Raw genomic sequence first — 21,448 nt, 5'->3', positions numbered from 1 at the left:
GTTTGAAGCTTTGACCTTTATGTCGAGCTCCCCCATCAGGCAAATCATTGTAATCTCCAGCAGCCATAACAAGGTGCCAAAATGGATCAAAACCTTGAGTTTGGACCAATGGTGTCTCAGACATCAAGTCTGTGTTAAAAAGCTTGACCTTTAATTAAAATATAACACCCCCGTTAAAACTAATTAAAATCAGTTGATTTACACTAGGACACAGTGTGAATATACTGTACATCATCCCTCCAGCTTTAGCTAAAGTTGCAAGGATGTTGCCCATGGATGACGTATCACTCCCTCTTACCCATGCTCCAGTGCAGAAATAATCCCTCCTCCTCCTCCTCCCTTGTTCTTTCCCCGCATTAACATGTTCTTCATTTTCATGTCAGTAATGGAGGGCAGTAGAAGGGGTACACCTATGCAGAACAGAGCCAGCTGGGGAGGCATCAGAGCTCCAGAGGCAGACTTCTTTTTCTGACCGTGGAGAAACTTCAGCCGACCCTGGAACTGCATAGTCTGGGAGGGAGGAGAAGAAGAACTGGTTTAATAGTTTATCCTGGTCTACTGGTCTATATATCCTCTTAAAAAAAGCTTTCGATGCTTGTCCACTCATTGATTAAGACAGAGCAGAATTAGCATTTGCATACAAGTACTTCCAGTATATGTCATTGTTATCTTGAATTTCTGTTGTGCAGCCATTGTCAGTGCAACAAGACTGGACTTGGTGAGAGCGAACTCCACTGACCCTGATGAAATGGTCCAAAACCATATTCTTGTTGCTCTGTCATCAGAGCCTCTTGCTTTTCCACTGCTGTTCTCCAAGCCTCTTTAGTCACAGTCACGAGGGATGAACCAGGCTTCTATTCTGCTACTGTGTCCAGGCACCCAATTACCTCATAATGTATTCCTATACAGCTATAAATAACTGTACATACTATAATTAAAAATATAGCTGTACCAAAGGGGTCATAATACTTTTTATATAATTGGGTCTTCTCCCAGAAAGTGGTCAATATTTACCCCATGCTTAATTTTCACTGCATACTGTTTATGTTTTGCATAAACTTTAATGAATTGAAAATTTAAGTTAGTGTTTGGTTTAGCTGGAAGATTCATTCAGGCCACTCACCAAGAATCCAGAGGTACTGTCCAAGAGGCATCGGACTCGGGCAATGAAACATCTGTTGAGAAAGCAGGAGAGCTCAGGAGGTATTCCCCCGGCCTCAGGAGAATGGAACAGGCTGCTCACGACAAAATCGTCGCCTGAGATGTAATAGAGAAAGATGGAGGAGAAGAAAAATGATTCAGTTTGAACTTTATGTAGCAAATATTTTCCAAAATGGCAGTGACATTTAGAAAAGTGGATCTATTCTTACAGGACAACTGAGGGCACAAAATGAAGTTAACACTGGTTAGTAAATGATGATATAATGGATGTACTGATGATGGGTGTACTATAAACTGTAAACAGCAGAACTTCCTAACTTCCTAACCAAGGGAACTGGTTTTAGCTACCCACCAGTCCCTGCTGCTAGCTGGTTGTCCTGATGTACCGACGTCCCCTGGTGCTGTGGAGGACACATGGCCCAGTGGAGCTGACGTCTGAACTCCTGACGGTCATCGATGTGGATGTAGTCAAACACATTCTGGTGCATCACGTCAGTCTGTGAGGAAAAACGAAAAAGTGAATTTTGTTTAGTTTGTCGAGGAAAACACATGTATGTAGTCCTGTCAGTCCGCTGGAGACATTTCTGGTTTTATACTCATCATGTCATCTATTGAAAGTCTTAAGAAACATGACGTTGAGTGTTCACAGCACCGTTTGCTGACCGCCTTTGAACCACTGCGTTTTGAGGCAATGAGTGCAGGTGGTAGCTGCAGTTTGTATGGGAGATTCCTGTTGTTACTGCTCAGATAGACTCAGTTTGCCTCAGGATTCCCTGTAAGTGTGCTTACTTCCCTCATCATACACACACATAAGGACCATACTATATACACACAGTCAATGGCAGTCACAGCAGCATACATGCACACTTGTATGTCTGCACATATACACACGCAGGAGCATTTAACCAGTACAGTAACAGTCTACGGGCAGCTGTAGGGCCAGTGAGGGCAGCTGTGTTTGTCAAACATCGCGTGACATGAGCTCCCGAACAGCAGTCCAGCCCAGCTTACCCTCCCTGTCCACACACACACACACACACACACAGTGAGTCGGGTTCCAGCCCACTCTCGTCATGCCTCTCTTTTCCAGCAATAGCTTTGCTTTCTGTCATTCCATGACAGATTCCTCACTAAAATGTTCAACCTTCTCCTCTTCCCGCTCTCCCTCCTCCCTGCACTCTCTCCATAATTTCCACACTGGTGGCACGCGAGGGTTTTTGATCGCTTGCCTCTAAAAACACAATCTGTTCCCACCGTCTTCGGCGGGCGCTTCGTCCTGTGGTTTGGTTCCCTAACGGCAGTAAGGCAGACAGACGGATCGAGTGACTATTGTTTATGTTTCTCGTAAAAAACACAGAGAGGAAAAGAAGAGGGGACAAAAATGGAGAATAAGTGATATTTTCGCTGACCTTCAAAGGCTACTGCTCCAGTAACAAATGGGATCAAAGGCCAGTGGAGGTTTTCTGCTCTTCTCCAAGGCTTTCTTGTGGTGCTACTTAGTGAAGCATTCTCTTTTCTTTTTTTCCTGTGGTATATTAAGTATAAGTGTCCTTCTGACTACAATTGTGGGCTCAAAATTATGTGACATGTTGTCAAAGCTTTAGAGACAAACTTTGTGACTTAAAAACAACCAATACCTCTTTGCGAGGACTGAACATGTGGGAAAGGCTGGGAGAGTGTTTTGAACATTCTCTGAAATAGACTGTGATATGATGATTTGTGAGTACTTGCTTAATGCTAAACATATCAACATTTTGCAACATGTTCATTTCTTCCTAAATGATCATATATGGAAATATACGATGCTCCGTATTGAAAACTGACCAAATAACATTAGATGTGCGTATACACATGTACACATGTACATGCGCTTCCCACAGTTTTAATTTCCTGTCTCTGCCTCTACTGGTCCCCATGCCACCCTGTACACACACTGTGGCAGAATCTTTCAGACCACTTTGGTTTTCATGTCGATTTCATGGCACAGGGTTACTGTTCCTGTCTGGTTGTAAGCCAAGTGGGAGCGCTGTAGGGGAAGAATTTTTACCCCAAAGTGTGTGTGTGTGTGTGTGTGTGTGAGTGTGAGTGTGTAAGCAGACATGAGAGCAAACGAGGGACTTTAACAGTGAAAAGCACTTTATTCATGGTTTTGAAGGAGTGAGATGATTTCAGCATCACAGGACAGGCAAGCCCTGTGTTGATATCATCCATAATTGATGGCTGGGTGGGTATAGCCAATTGAGAGGAGGGGAGCTAAACCTTTGGTGACTTATCAGTGACCGCGTGCACACACACACACACATACACACAAACACACACACACACATACACCCACAGAGTGTATCTCAGGGTGAAACGGAGGTCTTCACCTTCCTGTGGCCTCTTAGCTGTGACTTAGTGTTTTTCTCTCAGTCTCAGTCTCAGTCTCTCTCAGTTATCGGGCAGCATGAAGGCAGACTCATGAGCCATAAGATGGAAAGTAAAATAAGTAAAAAGGGATGGATGGAACAGAGCAGAAAGGATCAACTGAACTTGCTGAATAATGACTCTGACACTTGTTAAACGACAACCTTTAGAAGAGCTATGTAAGAGACTAGCACAGTGAAATTATTATCTTACCTGAAAAAGGGATATTAGTAGGTGCTGAACATCTTCAATATGATGAAAACTGTTATTTTTTATTTTGTACTTGAGCCAAATTATTAAAGGAACAGGGATCAACATTTGGAGTAATAGCATTATTTGCTTTCTTGCACAGTTAGATCAGAAGACTGATACCACTCTAACGAAAGAAACAAAATGGCAAAAATATTTGAAATACCTTGAAATATTTATTCAACATTATTCCTCTGTGGCGAGTACTGCCTGAGCGAGACAAGGCTCAGTAAAGAGGAAGAGAAGAAACTTTTTGCGAGAAATGTCGTACAGTGTTCAGTATTATGTTACTTACAGTGTGGTACACCAAAAATATCTGAAACATTCAGCTCACCTGATGAAATCCCAGGTAGTCCACAATGGTTGAGGAGGCATAAAAGACCATCCCATCGCTGCTCACCACCAATGCAAAGCCTGTCAGAGACTGCGCACACACACATAGAAATAAACAATGACTCAGAGCAGCTCATGCAGCAAATAAACTCAAGTGTAAATACATAATTGACAAACGCAAACAACTGCATTCAGTCGGTGGCATCTTTGCAAAGATAACTTTGGATGGCATGATGGCTTCCAGCAGAAAAACAGTGCAACAACGTCAAATTGTTTCATTTGTGATGTAACCGTTCTTACTGTATAATCATTCTGTTAAGCTTGAGACAAAATGCAGTCAGAATTTGACTGTAGCCAAACTTTTTATAGCACAATGTTCAATTTATGTCATTTTGTAATTCTCAGAAAAGCAAATAACAGTAAAAATGGAACAAAAGATAGAATAATACAAGACTGAGGAAGGAATGAAAGACAGATGGTTATGGAACTGAGAGGGCCAAATAAAACTTATTGATTTGTGATGCTTCTGAAAGACTTTTAAAAGAATATTTTCTAGTGGAATTTAGACTCATGGTATACTTAAGACAGTTAACTTGAGGATGACTTAGATACCAATTTGCTGGCTTTTAAACTTATGTATTTCATAAGTTGTGAACTTTGATAATCAAGTCTGTTTGAATGGTCACATGTTTTTGATTTGTGATATCAAACACACTGATTAAAAGCAGAGAAACTCCAGCCACAAAAACAGTCCCATTTCCACATTCCCTCTTCACCCGTGCGCACGAGGGGGAATAATGTGTTTGGCCGACACAGCTTACAGAGACAGTGTTGATTAAAAAGAAAATTTAAATAAATACATAACTGGCTTCAGTCAAACGAGGAGGGAAGGACAGATGGAGAAGGAAGCGAGTGTGAGAGGAAAAAAGAAAACACAGGAAGGAGACTATGAGGAGGAAGAGAGGGCTTCTAGCATGTGTGCGTGCGTGCATGTGTGTGTGTGTGCGTGCGCACAGCTGTGATAGCGTGACAACTGCAAGGCTACTTGACTTGCGTGACTGCTGCTGCCAGAGTCTGTCACCTCTATTTTGCTGCGAGACTATACAGGTCTTCCCTGGTGTGTGTGTTTGTGTGTGTGTGTGTGTGTGTGTGTGTACATGTGCATGTATTTGTGTGGTATATATCCCTGTGGCCTTTCAATACACACTCAATCTCACTTTTCCTCTGTGTCTCCCTCTTTCACTTTGTCCTGACAGTGATCTGATTGCCTTAGCGAGCAGTGAAACGCTCCACTCACTGCACATGCTCCGTCTAAACCACATAATGCATACCTGTCTTTGAATAGAGCAATTTGTCCTGTAACCCAGAGGTATCTGAGTCATGCTGTGACAAAGCAACACTGTGGCAGAAACAAATGTAGACTACTACTTGACAATATGTGAAAACATATAGAGGTATGCAGAGATGGGAAGATGACTCAGGTTCTTGGCGGTGAAGATGGAGATAATGTTTGACAAGGTCAACTGGCACGTGTTCATGGCATCCAGGGGGATACTAACCCCCATAGACTCATACACACAGCCTTCTCCAGTGAGAACTCAAAAAGAAACGATGCTACCACTTCACTTCCACTTCAGTGAGAAATAACACATAACGCAAAACTATATAAATATATGAACCTGACTCAGGAAGATTTAGCCACCAAATGTCTGCGTGTGCCTGTCGCCAGAATGGTCGTCTTTTAGACTACTCTGAAACCTTTGAAATGAAGATAGGGTAACGTGGAATCAACATAGCTTAGTATAGTTTCCAATATACTTAACATGTTGGTCACATGGGGCTGAACAAACATCTGGTAACAGCATGCTGGGGCCAAACCTATTATATTTATGAGAACAGTGCATTTTGTCCAAATCCAACACAGCAAAATATGAAAATGTCTAGTTTTTAGACCAAGAATTTGATTATCTGGGATCTTAACTGTATCAAAACCATGTGTCCAAGGAGAGATAAGGTGTTTAGGTCATGTAACTTCCAAAGCCATTGATTGTCCAATTCAGATATCTCATCTAATTCATTAGATGGGCTTGTCTTCATCAAACATTTGAAATATATAGCTCCTTTCATACAAAGCTTTTAGAAATGACTCAGTGATCTGGGATTAGGAGAACCTGTCCAAACAATGGACGTGAAAACGACTTGAATATACTTGAATGTTATGTTGCCTTTAGGACGTCCTACAAGGCCACAGAAAGGCCAACATTTACATGCTGGGTTCGTTTTGGTTTATTTAGCCAGTTCACCTTTCCTCATTCCACTTCCAAGTCATTGAAATGCCACATTAAATTTCTGCGACCCATTTTCATTTTAAAGGACTTTGACATTTTTATTCTTCTGGAACAAATAGGCCTTGGACTATGAAAAGAGACCTGAAAGAGTGTGTAAAGGTAAAAACAGTATATTTTGTAGGTTGACTGCTGTAATTGGCATACTAAAATGGAACACTTGGCAAATATATTATAGATGAATACAGTGCATTTACTTTTCACATGTCCAAATCCCATTATGGGAACACCCATCATTTATGTTGGAATAGGACAACCCAGTTACAATTCATTTCACAGATAGGGAGCTGGAAAGAACAACCAGCAAAATGCCTTTACAATGATAATAATAACATTCTATTTTTTTTCTGAAAACAAAACAAAAAAAACCAAGAAAGAACAAGTAAAAGACCTGTATATGAAGACAGAAACACCCTGATGTTGGCTGCACACTGTGCATGTTGTTTTTGTATGTTTTCTCCATTCACATTTCTCTCAATTCCTTGCATACTAAAGCCTTTAGGTAGTGGAAACAGGCACCTGCTGCTGGCCTGCTCCACCACATATCTGCAACTATTACGCCCCAGGCTCCCATAACCGCCCCTGGGAGACTAAAAGCTTTGACTTACAAATCTTAAGAGGTGCTTTGCACGCAGAGCCCAAAATAAAATGTTGGTTCACTGGATTTGGAAGCAGGGGAAGGGAGGAGAAGAGGTTGGAGTTGGAGGTGGTGGTGGTGGTGGTGGTGGTGCAGCCTAGTCTCATTGTTTCTAAAGGATTTCTTTGGGTTTCCCTCTGTCTAGCTGTCAGTGTGAAATGAAAGCAGTGATGATGAGGTCATGACAAACATGGGGCCCTTCTGCCACCACGTCCTACTCACACATGCTGAATTATGTTTGGAAAGATGTTGGATATCAGCCAATGAATGAAGCCACAGCCACACATATGAAACACATTAGAGCACAGGATCAGAAGCTTCTTTTAATTGTCATTTAAGTTTTGAGCTGTGCTAGCGCTGCAGCTCTCTGGATGTCAGTGACCATCTTTTGTTTCACCCTGCTTAACATCATCATGTTATCACTAATAAGTTTCCCTTCAAATGTGCAGCACACGAACTGGCAAAATAAAGTCTGAATTAATGTTGGTTCATCAAGATAAACACTTAAACAACTTAAAAATTTGATGGAGCTAGTTATCCAAGTTGCTATTAAACCATTGCAGAAGATAGCACAAGACAAAGAGCACTAGTCAAACCTTAAATGTAAATGATGAAAAACCTGATGGAAATATTGCATATATATTTGTTTAATGGATTTATTTGTGCGTCCTCAACTGTCCTGATCTGTTTTTAGTCAGCAGGCCTGCACCCACTCAGTCAATTGTACAAACTTTTGCAATATTTGCACTTTTTTTTTTTTACACATTTTTGTTTAGATTTATTTAGATGTAAAATCTTTTATATCCTTGGCTTTTTTATGTTTTTTGTACCAGGGGTCACCAAATTTTGAAACAACATACAGAAACTTAATGGTGGTCCACAGGCTAAAAGGAAGAACCTATTCCATCATATTGTATTATTAAAATGCAATTAATGCAATTAATTACATTAGTCAAACACTTGTGTACACACACACACACACACACAACCACACACACACTGTTTCCTCTCTTGGGTTCCCATCACCATAACAACTATTACACAGTTTGCTATGAGGCCCCGGTGCAGGTTGAGTCACGCAACGAGAGGCGGCACATTGCTACGGTCAATCTGTCCTTTTGTTTACCACCTAACACGTTAACAGAAGCATCAGTGGATCAGCTTGGCTCTGTATGCGTTTATGTGCATGTGCAGTTATTAGGTGATGAATGTCATAATTTGTTGTTTGACAGATAGCCATGAGGATATTGAGTGTGTAGCAATGATCTGATGCTCTCACCATTCCCATGTAGCGCTGCTGATTATGTCTCTGATTATGACACATCCTAAAAAGTATGTAAAGTATGCTCAAATAAATCATGTACAGTGCATGTGTATTGGTCATAGCCAAGTTAACTGTCCTGACGTCATGTCAAAATAACAAGAAATTACTTGTCAAAGGCTGAATAATTTGCGCTCCTGATTAATCTGCGGTTAAAATCTGATTAAAGGTCCTCACTCAGGAGACCAAAAAAATCTATTTGCTTTGATTACTGTTGACAGGCTTGGTGTGCTCTTCTCACTCTCTTCTGCTCACTTTCACACACGACCACATGCATTCAGACAGAGACGCACTCATACACACACACACACACACGACTGGCTATTCAAGCCGCCAGCGTGTGTGAGTCCCCACCTCCTTCATCAGCTCTGACACTCCCATCTCACCCTTATGTCACGCAACACCATGGCTCTACAAAGGAGGTCAGGGCAAAGGGCGAAGGGCACACACACACAAAACCTCCTTCACAGTTCACACTCAGTCACTCATGCAGAAATGGTTCCTGACTGACGTGTATGCAAACTGGTGAGCATGTGTGCAAACTTAGTGAAAGTACGGCCAAAAAGGAAATGATATGACCATAGCATAGCAAAAAATTATATTATTAAACCGGCTTTAGGACAGTATTTGCACGCACGCAGTACTGTCTGTTCAAGTGTTCAAAACACAGCAATATTCCACAAGATGCAAACAACAAACACAATCCATGTGTTTTCCTACCTCCAGGAGGAGGCTGCTTTCATTGATGATGGTGCCCAATGGAAGGCTTTCTTTCCTGGGTTCAGGGTTAGAGGGTGCTGGGCTGTTGATGTGCTTCCTGGAGGTCTTATCGTGGTTGGCTGTAAAACATGAAAAGGAAAAAGTAAATAATTGCAACTTGACAGTTCAAGGAGGTAAAAGAAAAAAGATAACAAAAATGCTTGGTCTGTGGTTACAAGTGTGTGTGAAAACAAAAAGAGCAACCACATGGAAAATAAAGAAGAAGAAAAGTCAAGTCAATTAAAGAAAATTTAAAGAAAAGTCTTTGACTTTTTTGACTTTATACAAGAAGGAACATGTGTTGATATATATTGAGTTCAAGGTCTGGAAAATAAAATCAAGCACACCTTACATAGGCCAAGTTCTTGACTTTATTATATTGCAGTGCTGCACACTCAGAATACAGAGCATATATTAAGAGTTGTGTCAACACAGGAAATGTTGAGAATGATAACAACAATGATTCTCCAAAGCGTTCTTAACGATTCTCCCACAACCTCTGCGATATGACAGTGAGAGAGTTGGCCCGGCACTCAGACATGTGGTGGACACATTAACTGTATCGGCCTCCTTTTGCACTGCACTAACACCAGGTATTAGTCTGAGCGGTGGGCCTGTCTAATAAGACAAAACAGTGGAGGATTTCATGACTTTACAGGATTCGTCTCACACGATATGGCCACATGCACATGCAAAGCTCATTTGTGCGAGCGGGTAAAGGTAGGAGTCAACCTTCACTGCATTTAGGAGTTTTAAATACTATTTATATTAAACATGGGACATAACCTGCAGATATAGAGAAATGCAGCAAGAGTCTGTAATGTTCTCAACCCATAAAGTTCTGAAATCTTCATCCTGAAGTGTCCTGACCCAACCAGCAATGCTGTTCTCTTGCTGAGACTGAAAGATGTTGCCAATGGATTTCAAAGAGTCTTTAACTGCCCCGAGCTAAATGATATTTAATTAACTTTAATTTTGCTAAAGATGTAAAAATATTTCAAAAAAGTCACACTCTATCGACCACTATATGTACACCATGTCGATTGTTTATATATGCAATTAGCCTATACGAGAGTGGCGTGCAGAACTGTCACATGTGCATTGGTGACGTGTGCGTTGCGTGTTGGAGGCATGTTTGCGTGTTTCTCTTATGGGTGTGCTGTCAGGGGGCATGTGGCTCACTCCAAGAGATCAGCCCTACACGCCGTCACTCATTGTAGCAGGCACAGATTAGTCACGCAACGCACGCACACACACATCAAAGCCTCATAATGAAAAACTAATATATGTATGTATCTTCTAATGCTTCATATAGTCCCCACCCCCATCAAATAACCCCATTACAGCTACCATCCCCCCCAACCTTCTACCAGCTCCTGTCTTCTGTCCACCCCCCCCAACCCTTCTTCAACCCTCCTTCTCCTCCTCATCTCTCCACCTTTTCTTTGTTCAACTTGGCATCGCAGGCGATCGACAACCGATTTCGTGATGCTGGAAGAGTTTCCCCTCTCTTAATTCCACTCCGAAGCATGCAAAGTTAATGCAACCGCTTTTTTTTTTTTTTTTATCCATATGTTTTGTCTGGATTACATTTAATCATTTATTCCTCCAGTTGCAACACCAGGTTTACTCAAGTTTTAAGTGAAAATAAAACCTGTAATGTGCGCCTCTGCTGCTCAAAATCTAGTTGATGACTGCACTGACAGGCAACTTCGTAAACTCATAAATGCCAGTAATAATGTTAAGTATTTTGTCATCACCTCCGCTAGACGCAAGCACATACAAACAAACAGACTCAGACAGACACACAAAACCATTCTCTTCAATCACCGCAAAATCATCCAACCAGTGGAAAGTAATGCAGAGGGAAGTGGATCTAATAAGCCTCTTTATTTTCCTCCTTCAACGCCTCATGTATTTTTGTTTTCTCTCTTACGGCAGCTTTTGGAGAGGATGCAGCTTCAGGAAAGACAAACATATGTGATGATTAATTATCGGCACCGGCACTTCCTCTGCCAACAATACAGGCTTTATTCATCATCGCTCATGTCTTCGGTTTTGCTTTTCTTTGCCTCTATTTTCTCCCTCTCTGGTGTAAAAAAGAAAACATAGTAGGTAATGGTGAGGCATTTATGTGCTCTGTATGAGGACGATGTGACATGGAGAGGGATGTAAATGCTGCCAAAGGGTGAGGCCGAAAGCGTCCAGGTACTTTAGTCGACCAAGTCTGTCTTTCTGTTTCCACTTAGAACACAGAATATGAGGACCACCCCGATATTAAAGTACAGGTTAAGGCTGTCACAGTGTCAGACTTTCATTGCACAATTAACCAGTGTGGTTAATGTGGGTGTTATTATCGCAGTAGCTGTAGAAAAAAACGATCAATCAAATTCATCTGTAACTTTGTTCATTGTGTGTTTTGTCTCTTTTTTTGGCAAGTGAGCTGCACTTAAAACACAAGCGTAGGGAGCTGGAGAGACAGTAACTTAATGAATACTGAAAAGGCAACAAGTTGCACTGATCAAAAATCCACAAGGCTTCACATCTACACCAGATTATTTACATGACAATATTATATGTGTATTATTAACACAATATCAATGTTTCATTTTTAAGACTCCATTTGCACAACTCTGCGACACCTTGGATGAGCGGCTGTGGAGCCTTTAATGATATCACATGAGTCCGATTTGTTGAAATGAAAAGATAATTTGATATTACTGGGGAATACGACAGAAAGAGATAGAACAAGTGAGGAAGGATTAGTAATGACAAGATTAAACTGAAGTGCTTCTAGTGTTCCTGTAAGCGTGAAAAAAGCAGCTGCAATTGTCCCACTTGTGTAAAACTTTGACTGCTGCTTGTTGTCAGAGACTAGAAAAGAGCGCATGAGAAATCATATGTGAATATCAATCAGGTATTAATTTCGACAACCTCTAGGGGGTGGGGTGAGTGTTGTCTTGCAGCACATGAGTGTGTACATCACACTCTGAGTGTGTTTGTCTGCTTTCAACTCTCTCTCTCTCCCTTCTAAAGCCACTTCCTTCCACCGTACCAAGCAGAGCTAAAAAAGAGAAATATGAAGAAAAAACAGAGAAGAGAAAGAGGAAAGGAGGAGACATGTCTCAGTGAGCTCATAGTGTCAATGACATGCTTTTATTCTGGTGATAATGGAGATAAAACACAATACTATACTATGTCATAGTTTAATAATACTTACTGGTTCTATTTTTCAGCAATTGGGCGTAATTTTACTTATCTATCTATCTATCATATCTGTGTGACACTAAAAACGGCATTCATGTGATCTATCTGTGTTCAGGCTCTCTGTCACCATGATTTCAGCAGCGTGGGTGCCATCTCTTGGCAGCTGATCCTCCCGCCGCTGTGTGTTTTGCGTTGTAAAGAGCTCCGGACCTGAACATGCGAATGCTGTGCAGCACAGCAGTCCCTCCCCTCCCACAAGGCTTGCGTGAGTAGAGAAAAGTGTGTGTGTGTGCATATGTGTGTGTTGAGGTTGGGTTGGCTTACAGCCACTTCCTTTGCCTATTCCCGCCCCCTTCCCTTGGTGCTCTTCTTCTCTGTCTCTCTCGCTCTCTCTCCACAGGCACAGGAAATCTACAGCCGAGAGAGCTACACCAACAGATAGAGAGAGAGGGAGAGAGGGAGAGAGAGAGACACACTGGCTGATCAAGGGCTGGTTGTCACGCGAGCGAGCCGTCTGTCAATCTCCCCCCCCTTCCTCCTGACAGGGTGCTGGCAGCCAGCCAAGGCCTTGCGTGCAAGCCGGCGAGCCACATTAGCCCATAAAGAATTTCATAATAGCAACAGCTGTTAAATATTGATGACTGCTGGCAAGCGCTCAATGGTGCTCTGCGAAAAGGTTAAGCCTGCACTGTAATGGAAGCTAATACTTCATTATGCCACAGATCAAATGTCCGGATCTCGGCCTGCCCAAATCCAGCCCCTTACAATTTCAACTTTTTCTTTTTTTATGTGTGTTATGTGGCAAAGAGTTTGGACATTTTCATAACTTTCTGAAGACAAATGGGCATTTTTTTTCCACTTGTGCAACTCTATCTCAGTTGTTGGATATGCACAATATGCATTAAACTACAGTGATTTGATTTTCAGTCATCCTTCATACCACTATTAACAATGGATTGAGGTCTATAATCTTTCCGATATTGCTTTGTGTCCAGTCCGACATATAAGACTATATCTGAAGGGATCGACTGCTAGGATTTAGAGCAATTCCCTTTGTCTGCCAACAAAAAAACATCTACAAAAAGTACTTTACATGGAGGCAGGGCAGGAATCAGAAATATTCATCTTTCAGAGGAGATTATAATATGAGTGAGTGATCTTTTTTGTGGGGCGTGTGCATGGGGAGCTGCTGGGGGAAGTCTATCTCTGAAGAAGGGGGGGGGGGGCGATTCCTGAATAGAGCATAAACAAAGGCCTTGGTTGTGCTCCTAGATACTGCAGTGAAGGGGAAGTGATACTATGACAAAGCAAATGGGATCACACAGATTGGAGATCGGGATGTAAACTCAATTGTTTCCACTTCCCTGTTTTGGTTGGCAAGCAGACACACCAGTCACTATGTTGTACAGGAGTAATAATAATACATCTCGTCACATGAGCCCTTGGGCATAACAGACTCGTATTGAAACTACTCTAACTGCTCTACAGCGTGTATTCTGCTACTGTATGTGGCTTGACTGCATGGTGCTTCATAACACTGACAGCAAGTATTCTCCACATATACACGCTACAGACTATTACAGCAATCATAATACGAAAGTCAACTAGTTGTTTTATAAATAGAGAACGTGACTGATTGTGGCGCATATGTTTTATGTGAGTATGATGCTCGTTTGTGGAGAAAATGGTTTTCTGATGAACAAATTGAAAGAGCGACGCACATGCTCGGCCTGCTAAAAGTCTCCTAAACACTCCTAAATTTGGCTTGTCAAGCCTTGAGAGAATAAACCACAACATAAGGCCAACGTGGTGCAATATTTATACAGACAATTAGAAAAACTAACGGGATGTAAATGGATGGAAGCCCATGGAGAATGTGCTTCAGTGTGAAATGATGCTCTGCGCTTACACACACAGACACACACACACTCAGGCTGCATTCAGACATGCGTTGCGTGAGATGAGTCAGTTATGCAGGAAAGCTTCTAATTTGACTGTACCCAAATGAATGCAACAGTGTATTTTCTAATTGAAGACAACAAGATGTGCCAGTTCTCCTGTCGTTGCCGGGGACCTGACGCGTTCCACCAGCCAGTCGACCCTCGGCCCCACAGTCTGCCCAGTGGAGGTGAACTCAGGATACAAACTACCTTGTGAGTCACATGTATATATCGCAGCAGTAATTCTGCCTGGAGGCTGAGTGATGACAGCATGTATACACAGTGAAATTTGTATGTACAGTTCGCCATTGCAGAAAAGTGGAAGTACATTTTGTTCGTATTAGGAAAGTCCATTGTTAGGCTTATTCCACTCTCTTCAGCTTGCCTCCTTTGCCTCTGTATTTATCTCAAACTTCCTCTGATAGGCTCATTCAAGAAGTTACATAATTCAGACAACTTTTGTAGGAAAATTGAGCCGAGAATACACTTTCTACAATACCACGCTTTTAGATTGCTGTTGTTTGGTAAGCAATATTTTCAGGTCAGCCAACAGTACAGGAAATACTGATGAAGCAATAAATTTCTCATGCCAAATAAGAAAAGGGAATGCAATGTTCACTTCTGAGATATGTTGCAGTACTGTAAAAAACAAATCAGCTTCTTCATGCACATATGTGTGGTTCTCTATAAATAGTTTTTCCTTGGATTCCTGTTTTGTTGAGGTTGGCTGTGGCTTGTTGCCTTCTCAGGGAGTTGGTGGTTAATAAAAGCTGCATTCAGGGACCCCACCTGCCCACAATAAAGCACAAGCATTCTATTTCTGTACTCACACAATCTCTACTTTCACAAGAAGATTCAAAAGCTCGAAATAAACGTACAGCGCCTTCTCTTAAACTGTAAAGTTTATGTGCACACATTGCTTGTTGCTGTAAAGACCATCTCGCCAATTTTGACTTTAATGAGAGATAAATTTGAAATGAAAACCTGTTGTGCTTTCTAAACAAACAAGGAACTTGGAAACAGATGTGCCATGAGGGGTGGGTTTAATGTTTTAAATTAAATATGATTGGAGTTGCGGAGGGGAAAAGTGGGAGAAGAGGAGTGAAAGATGAATATGTAATAAATTATTTTTTGGTTGTGTTGCAGGCCTTGGTCTAAAAAGACTCAAGTAAATCTGCTTCATGAAAATCTTGACTCAGTGTACGGAATAAACAAAAGTGCTTAATATATGCCTTTGACTCTCCTCCTTATTCATTCTGAAAAAGGAAATACTTAGGCCAGACAGCTCAGGGAATAATTATCAGCTTTCTACCCCTGTACTTTAGTCTCACCGCATTCCTGCATGAGAGGGAAGAAGGGCGAGAGAAAGACGGAGAGGAGAGCAGAGGTTACAGTCTGCAGTACGACATGCACCTCCACTTAGAAAAATGATGTCTCCTTGAGTTGCGTGCCAGCTAGTGTCGCTAACATTATTGAAAATAACAGGGAGAGAGAAGCACAACAAGCCTTAGATTATCCCTCTCGTATTCTCCTCCCTGTCTGCCAGTCAAAAGCAATCTGTTTCGTGGTCACCACAAACAGACCATTCAACAGGTTTTCTGGAAAAGAACCACACCTTTCATGAAAAGTTGATTTTATCAGTTTGTCGTTATTGTTGTTGTTGTTGTTTTAAATCCATATAGCCTCTACATAACAAGAAGGTAATCTGTTAAAAAGATTATGGAGCCGTTTCGGCCCATTGAGGCAAATAATAATGGGCAGATGGTCCCTCAGGCTGAATCCATATGGGAGGGAAACTACACTAATGCTGCTGTAGCACGCAATACCAAGCAAATGCTAACCGCTGAGACGGGGTGGAAAGAGTATTTTACGATTTCAACAAGTTGTGTTCATTTACTGGGCTTTTACTCAAGAAGGCATCATTTTAGTGGCTGACAAAATGTACTAATGACTAGTACTGAGTTCAGGGGAAGGGCATGCAGTTCTACCCATGAAACACTGGTGGAAAAAATGCAGCACAGAAGTACTTTTACAGTACATTCCTGAAATTTTGCTGGGGCAAAACATCAGTGTCCTGTAACAACCAAACATCAAACATCTCCAAAACATCAACTTTTCATGAGCCAAGAAAACTTGCTTTGTGACAAGATATTTTAGCTAATTCAGTAGGGTTTTTAATAGTTTATTTAGGCTGCGAATAGGAGAAGACATAACCCTTCAAGTAAAAAAATGTGTTAACACATATGACAGAGTATGTTCCTTGTAGAATTTACAAGAAAAAAAAAACACTAATCACATATGTACACACAGAAAGGCTCACCAATGTGTAATTAAATGGGTGTGAGGTGGTTAATGTGTCCCAGGTTGAGGGGGATCAAGTGATAGCCATGAAGCCGATCATGCTTTATGCATGAAAGCCATTAGCTTGTCAGTCAAGAGACACTATCAGAGGTGTTATGTGTCCGCGTTGTCTCTGTGGGTGTACCTGTGTGACAATCTGTGAAGCAGGTAATCTAGAGCAACAGCATGATGTAGCATCTCTATCAGCTTGCAGCCACAGTTCAGTTTATTGTTGTCAGCCCACCACACCCCCCTTCAATAACCTTTTTCATCAAGTCCAACTCCATCCAATTATAATTCATATTTTTAAATTTCAGCAAACAAATAACGCAATAATTGAACAGAGTTCTAGCCATGTTTTCCTTTTTAAATTTAAAGAAATCTTTCAGTACTGTGCATGAAAGAGGCAGACCCTGTTTGTAGTGCAAGCCCTGATTTGATTTTTACTTAGCATCACCTGTCAGCTTCGCTTTAACATGAGCAACTCGTCTCCTGCCTTTCTCACGGACAATATCACACAACAATTTGGCCTCTGACTGAGCTAATTCATTAAGTGACACGCTAACCCAACAGTAATCTGATTATCTTTCTCCTAACACCTTGCCCCTGTGATGCAGGGTATTAGGCTGAGGCAGCAGCAAACACTGGACGCTCACAGAAACATCCTCAGGGCATCTCAGCTGCTTTCACATCAAAACCTCAAACAGGATGTTGCCACTTCTGCAAGAATTTAGAAAACGAGCACAAACAATGTTGTGAAAGTGAGGACAGATTTACAACTTCGCACATCAAAAATGTCCGTCTTAATAAGTGTTTGAGTTCAATATTGTGCTTTCATATATATATATAATACCAGAAAAATTATCAAATAATTAACTGTAAGATTCCCAGTTAGGCACAATGTTTTACATGGAAGTGTTTCCAGAATGCTCAATTAATGGCATATTTTTAAACTAAAATTCACCTGTAATATTTTTGCTCTTTTGGAACACCTGAAAAAGGAAATTGACTAACTATAATGTAGCTTTGAGTAGAGATTTTTAGTGGTATTTCTGTTCTACCTTGACAGCATCAACACTTGAATGAAACATCACATAAATATAACGAGCATTAATGGTCAAAAGTATTGAATGCTGAGACAAAGTATGAGCATTTTAATCCAACAACGATAGTATCAGTACCTTTCCAAATACCCTGCTATCTGCTCTAGATGTGAGCTGAGGAGGACAGGTGAAATAAGTGAGGTGAGTATAATGAGATATCCTTCTCCAGGTCTGGACGTGCCGTGACTGTCCACTTCACATTCTCCCATCTGTGCCCCTCGCATGTCATGGTAACACTCTAATCCAAGCCTGTTTATACCAACAATGTTTGCTCCGATCACTTCATTTGGCTCAGGGAGGGAGGACATATACCACCCGTGCTATCACCCAGCAGGCGATATATGTGTGTGTGTGTGTGTGTGTGTGTTTGTGTGTGAGTGAGTGAAGGATATAGGGGGGCGGAGGGCTTGATGGGGAGCGATGGTGGGATCACGTAAGCTTGCTAAAAGAGGCAAAGTCAGGGGAGAGTCACGCATGGTCGGGCTTTGCTGTAGATGCCACTCTGTCGCCACTCTACTTCCTGGCATCTGGTGTTAGCGTGATGCTACGAGTGTATATATATGTATGTGTGTGTTGTATTTAATTCCCAACCAACTGAAGAGATTTTCAGAGTGTAAACAAACACCGACTTGTCTGCCCTCTCCAAACAGGCTGTCACTCTGAATAGGAAGACTATTTTTCTCACTGTACATGCAAAGCTGCCAACTGCAGCACACTCAACCATGTTGGCTTGTGCTGGACTTGTGTGGTGCAAAGAAAATCACAGATGAAAATAACAAGACAAACCTTTTTTTTTTTTTTTAAGGGGGCAGGTTTTCTATAAGAGCTCTAACTCCACTCATGAAAACAGTTCTGGGGGGTCTGTAGGAGTTTTGTCAGTCTGAGAAGATAACCCTGATGATGTCGTAGTGATGTCACCCAGGTTATGAAACCGACACCTGTGAGCGGATGTGGAGTGGGCATTTAAGGAGGGTCGAACAAAAGGATGAATTTAATTGCATTCTTGGGAGCAAATGTCAGGATATCTCGACCTTTGCTGGACCAATTTGTGGCCATTTGTCTTCATTCATTTATTATATATTAATTTATCTCCTTTGAATGACCCAACTCTATGTAAGTGCAGCACCAAATCACTGGAGTACCCCTTCAATCTAAATTAGCAGTTATTTGACCGTGTGAGGCCTGCAAAAGTGGCACCAGCAGTAGCCACTAAAAGAAAATAGTGCTGCAGCCTTTTAGCTGCTCTAAGTCTACAGATAGACCACTCCGGTGTTACTGTACAGATAGCAAAAGTTAGGGCTAAACGAAATGACTTAAAGCTTAAGATGTAGGAAAGTGTTGGCAAAAACTTAACTACACTAAAAGAAAAACGCTCCTGTGCGTGCATGTGTGAGTGTGTGGTTTCATGAGTCGTTATTTCGGGGTAGCTCAGTCTGTGTTTTTTTGCTTTGAAAGTATGACACAGTAAATGTTGTGTGTGTTTTTCATCCTGTGATGAAATCATCACCATGCGGTTCAATCTCCTCATCCTGCTGAAAGGAGACTCTCACGGAAGCAAAGTCGGAAGCAGTGGTCAGTGAGCGAGTGTGTTCAGATCAGGGAAAAAGAGGGATTGTTTTGGACAGTTAGGCAGAGTACAGCAGGGCACAAGAGGGTCAACAGACAGTATTGAGTGTCTCTGTCCACCGAACCAAAAAGCTTCACACAAACAGACACAAATGCTGAACTGTATGTTTCACTGCCTTGATCTTCCTTTGCAGCTTCCAGTCTAAAATCCATTTTGACCTGAAACCTGGACCTGGAACCTGGACCTGGAACCTGGACCTGGAACCTGGGGCTACCAATAATTTGTCCAACTAGACATTATCTTTGTTTTTGGACATTTCTGATGGATAGAAGTGTTTTTTTCTGAAACCAGTTCATGTTAAGCTTCTGAAACAGCATTTAGACTATTATAGCAAAATAAAACTTTCATATTTGTGTTCCTATTTCTATTAAATAGCACGTAAAAAAAAAATATTCCCTGGCTGGAATAAAACCTTGGATACTGAGGTTAAAAGGCATGCATTTTAGCCAAATTAGTACAAACAGTTAAGGTTTGGGAACTTCCCAGTCGACAGCTGAGATAAAACCAAGCTATAGATTGCTTTAATGTTAAATTGTGGCATTCTTACACTTTGTAGAAATCTGCCCATGATGAAGAGCAACTCTGCAGTTCTGGGGCGAGGAATAAATGTGGAAAAAGTTTCACAGCGAATATCGCAGACTAATTTGATTTATGTAAATAGTAGGTAATATCCAGTCATTATATAATTTGATTTGTTACACTGAAAAAAGTGATTCTGAGCATTTGTAAACGTAACATAAATGAAATCTGTGAAATTAACAATAAAAATCGTAGTTTGTATCTTTACATGAAAATGTATCGTTTGAAATTAATATGCATTTGTTCAAAATACAAAATATTGTGTGTTTTTTAATTTACAAGCGTTTTTTAGTTATCCCAGTCGATCTTCTCAAGTACAAACACTCAACAAACAATAAACTTGTTTCATTTACTTCGTGCCGTAATCCCGCCAACCGACATGCATTCTGGGTACCTCCTGCATGAAAACAGCGCCACATTTCCAGAGGCTGAGCGTATGGTTGAGTCGACTAACCTTTAAGGTAAGAATAAAGTTTGCCAAGTAGCTAGTTAGATTAGATATTACTGTCTTTTCAGTTTTCATAATGTGTTATGTGTTTTTTCCCCCGTGCTTTGGCTCAGAACGCCAGTCAACAGGACCGCCAGAAATTAGCCGGCGCCAGCAGGGACGCCACTTTCTATTTTTCAAAGTGTTGCAGAATTAAAAAGTAAACTTGCGCAAAAAGCGACTTGCAATTATTAATGTATGAAAAGGAGAATTGTTATTTTGTTGAAGCAGTGGGCAGAAGTTATAAAAAGTAATGAGGAAACACTGCTGTCATCATCACTCAGTTTCATGAAGATTGTAACCGAGGCCGGCTCTACGCAGGGGCAAGAGGGGGCAACGCTCCCTCAAATAAATGTCTTGCCCCCTCAAATCAAAATTTTAGAAGTTGAAAAAACAGCATTTTAATATCTTCACAAAATTAATATATTACAAGTTGACAAAATATCTACAATAGCGGAAAAATCCGCCGAAAAATGGACGCGATACAATATCAGATTCCTCTCGTCTCTCTGTCCCTCCGCTGTGTATTTTCAGGTTTCAGCACGGCCACGGACTTGCTGCGTTCACTTACACTCGGAATATGACGTTTCTCGTTTCCTCTCTCCCTTAAGTAGCTGATGTACTTCCTTAGAAGTATTTTAAATGCTCGAAAAACATCCAAACAAACATCAACTTACTGTGGTCATGTTTTCCGAGGTTGCGCAGTGAAACACATTAACCTCGGAAGTCGGAATTTCCGACCCAGATCTTTCCAAGTTCCGAGTGTGTTTTGTTTTAAATGTGTGTTTTTATGTAACTTCTGTTTAGAGCTGGGCAATTAAGTGAAAATATATCGAAACCGACATTTAGACTCTCTAACCAACGTAATCTTACTCTTGGGGTTTAAAAAAAAAACGCAAGTCATGTGACTAGTCTGCGTTCACTCAAAGCGAAGCCATGAGCGAAGCTGACGCT

General features: G+C 41.2%; 1 protein-coding gene across 2 annotated transcripts in view; it reads right to left on the bottom strand.

Moving 5' to 3' along the window:
• The window catches only part of LOC124049584, a 71,060-nt gene that overhangs the window by 5,115 nt on the left and 44,497 nt on the right, over positions 1–21,448 (bottom strand). For both annotated transcript variants that reach the window (XM_046371416.1, XM_046371417.1), the window contains 5 exons: positions 9,173–9,291; positions 4,151–4,240; positions 1,514–1,658; positions 1,124–1,257; positions 299–510 (listed from right to left, as the gene is read on the bottom strand). In XM_046371416.1, coding sequence (XP_046227372.1) covers positions 299–510; positions 1,124–1,257; positions 1,514–1,658; positions 4,151–4,240; positions 9,173–9,291 — 700 coding nt within the window. The remainder of the gene's footprint in view (positions 1–298; positions 511–1,123; positions 1,258–1,513; positions 1,659–4,150; positions 4,241–9,172; positions 9,292–21,448) is intronic.

Source organism: Scatophagus argus, chromosome 18 (assembly GCF_020382885.2).
Source record: "Scatophagus argus isolate fScaArg1 chromosome 18, fScaArg1.pri, whole genome shotgun sequence".
NCBI lineage: Eukaryota > Metazoa > Chordata > Actinopteri > Scatophagidae > Scatophagus > Scatophagus argus.
Note: the sequence above shows the minus strand (reverse complement) of the source record. Positions and strands in the feature narration are given on the sequence as shown.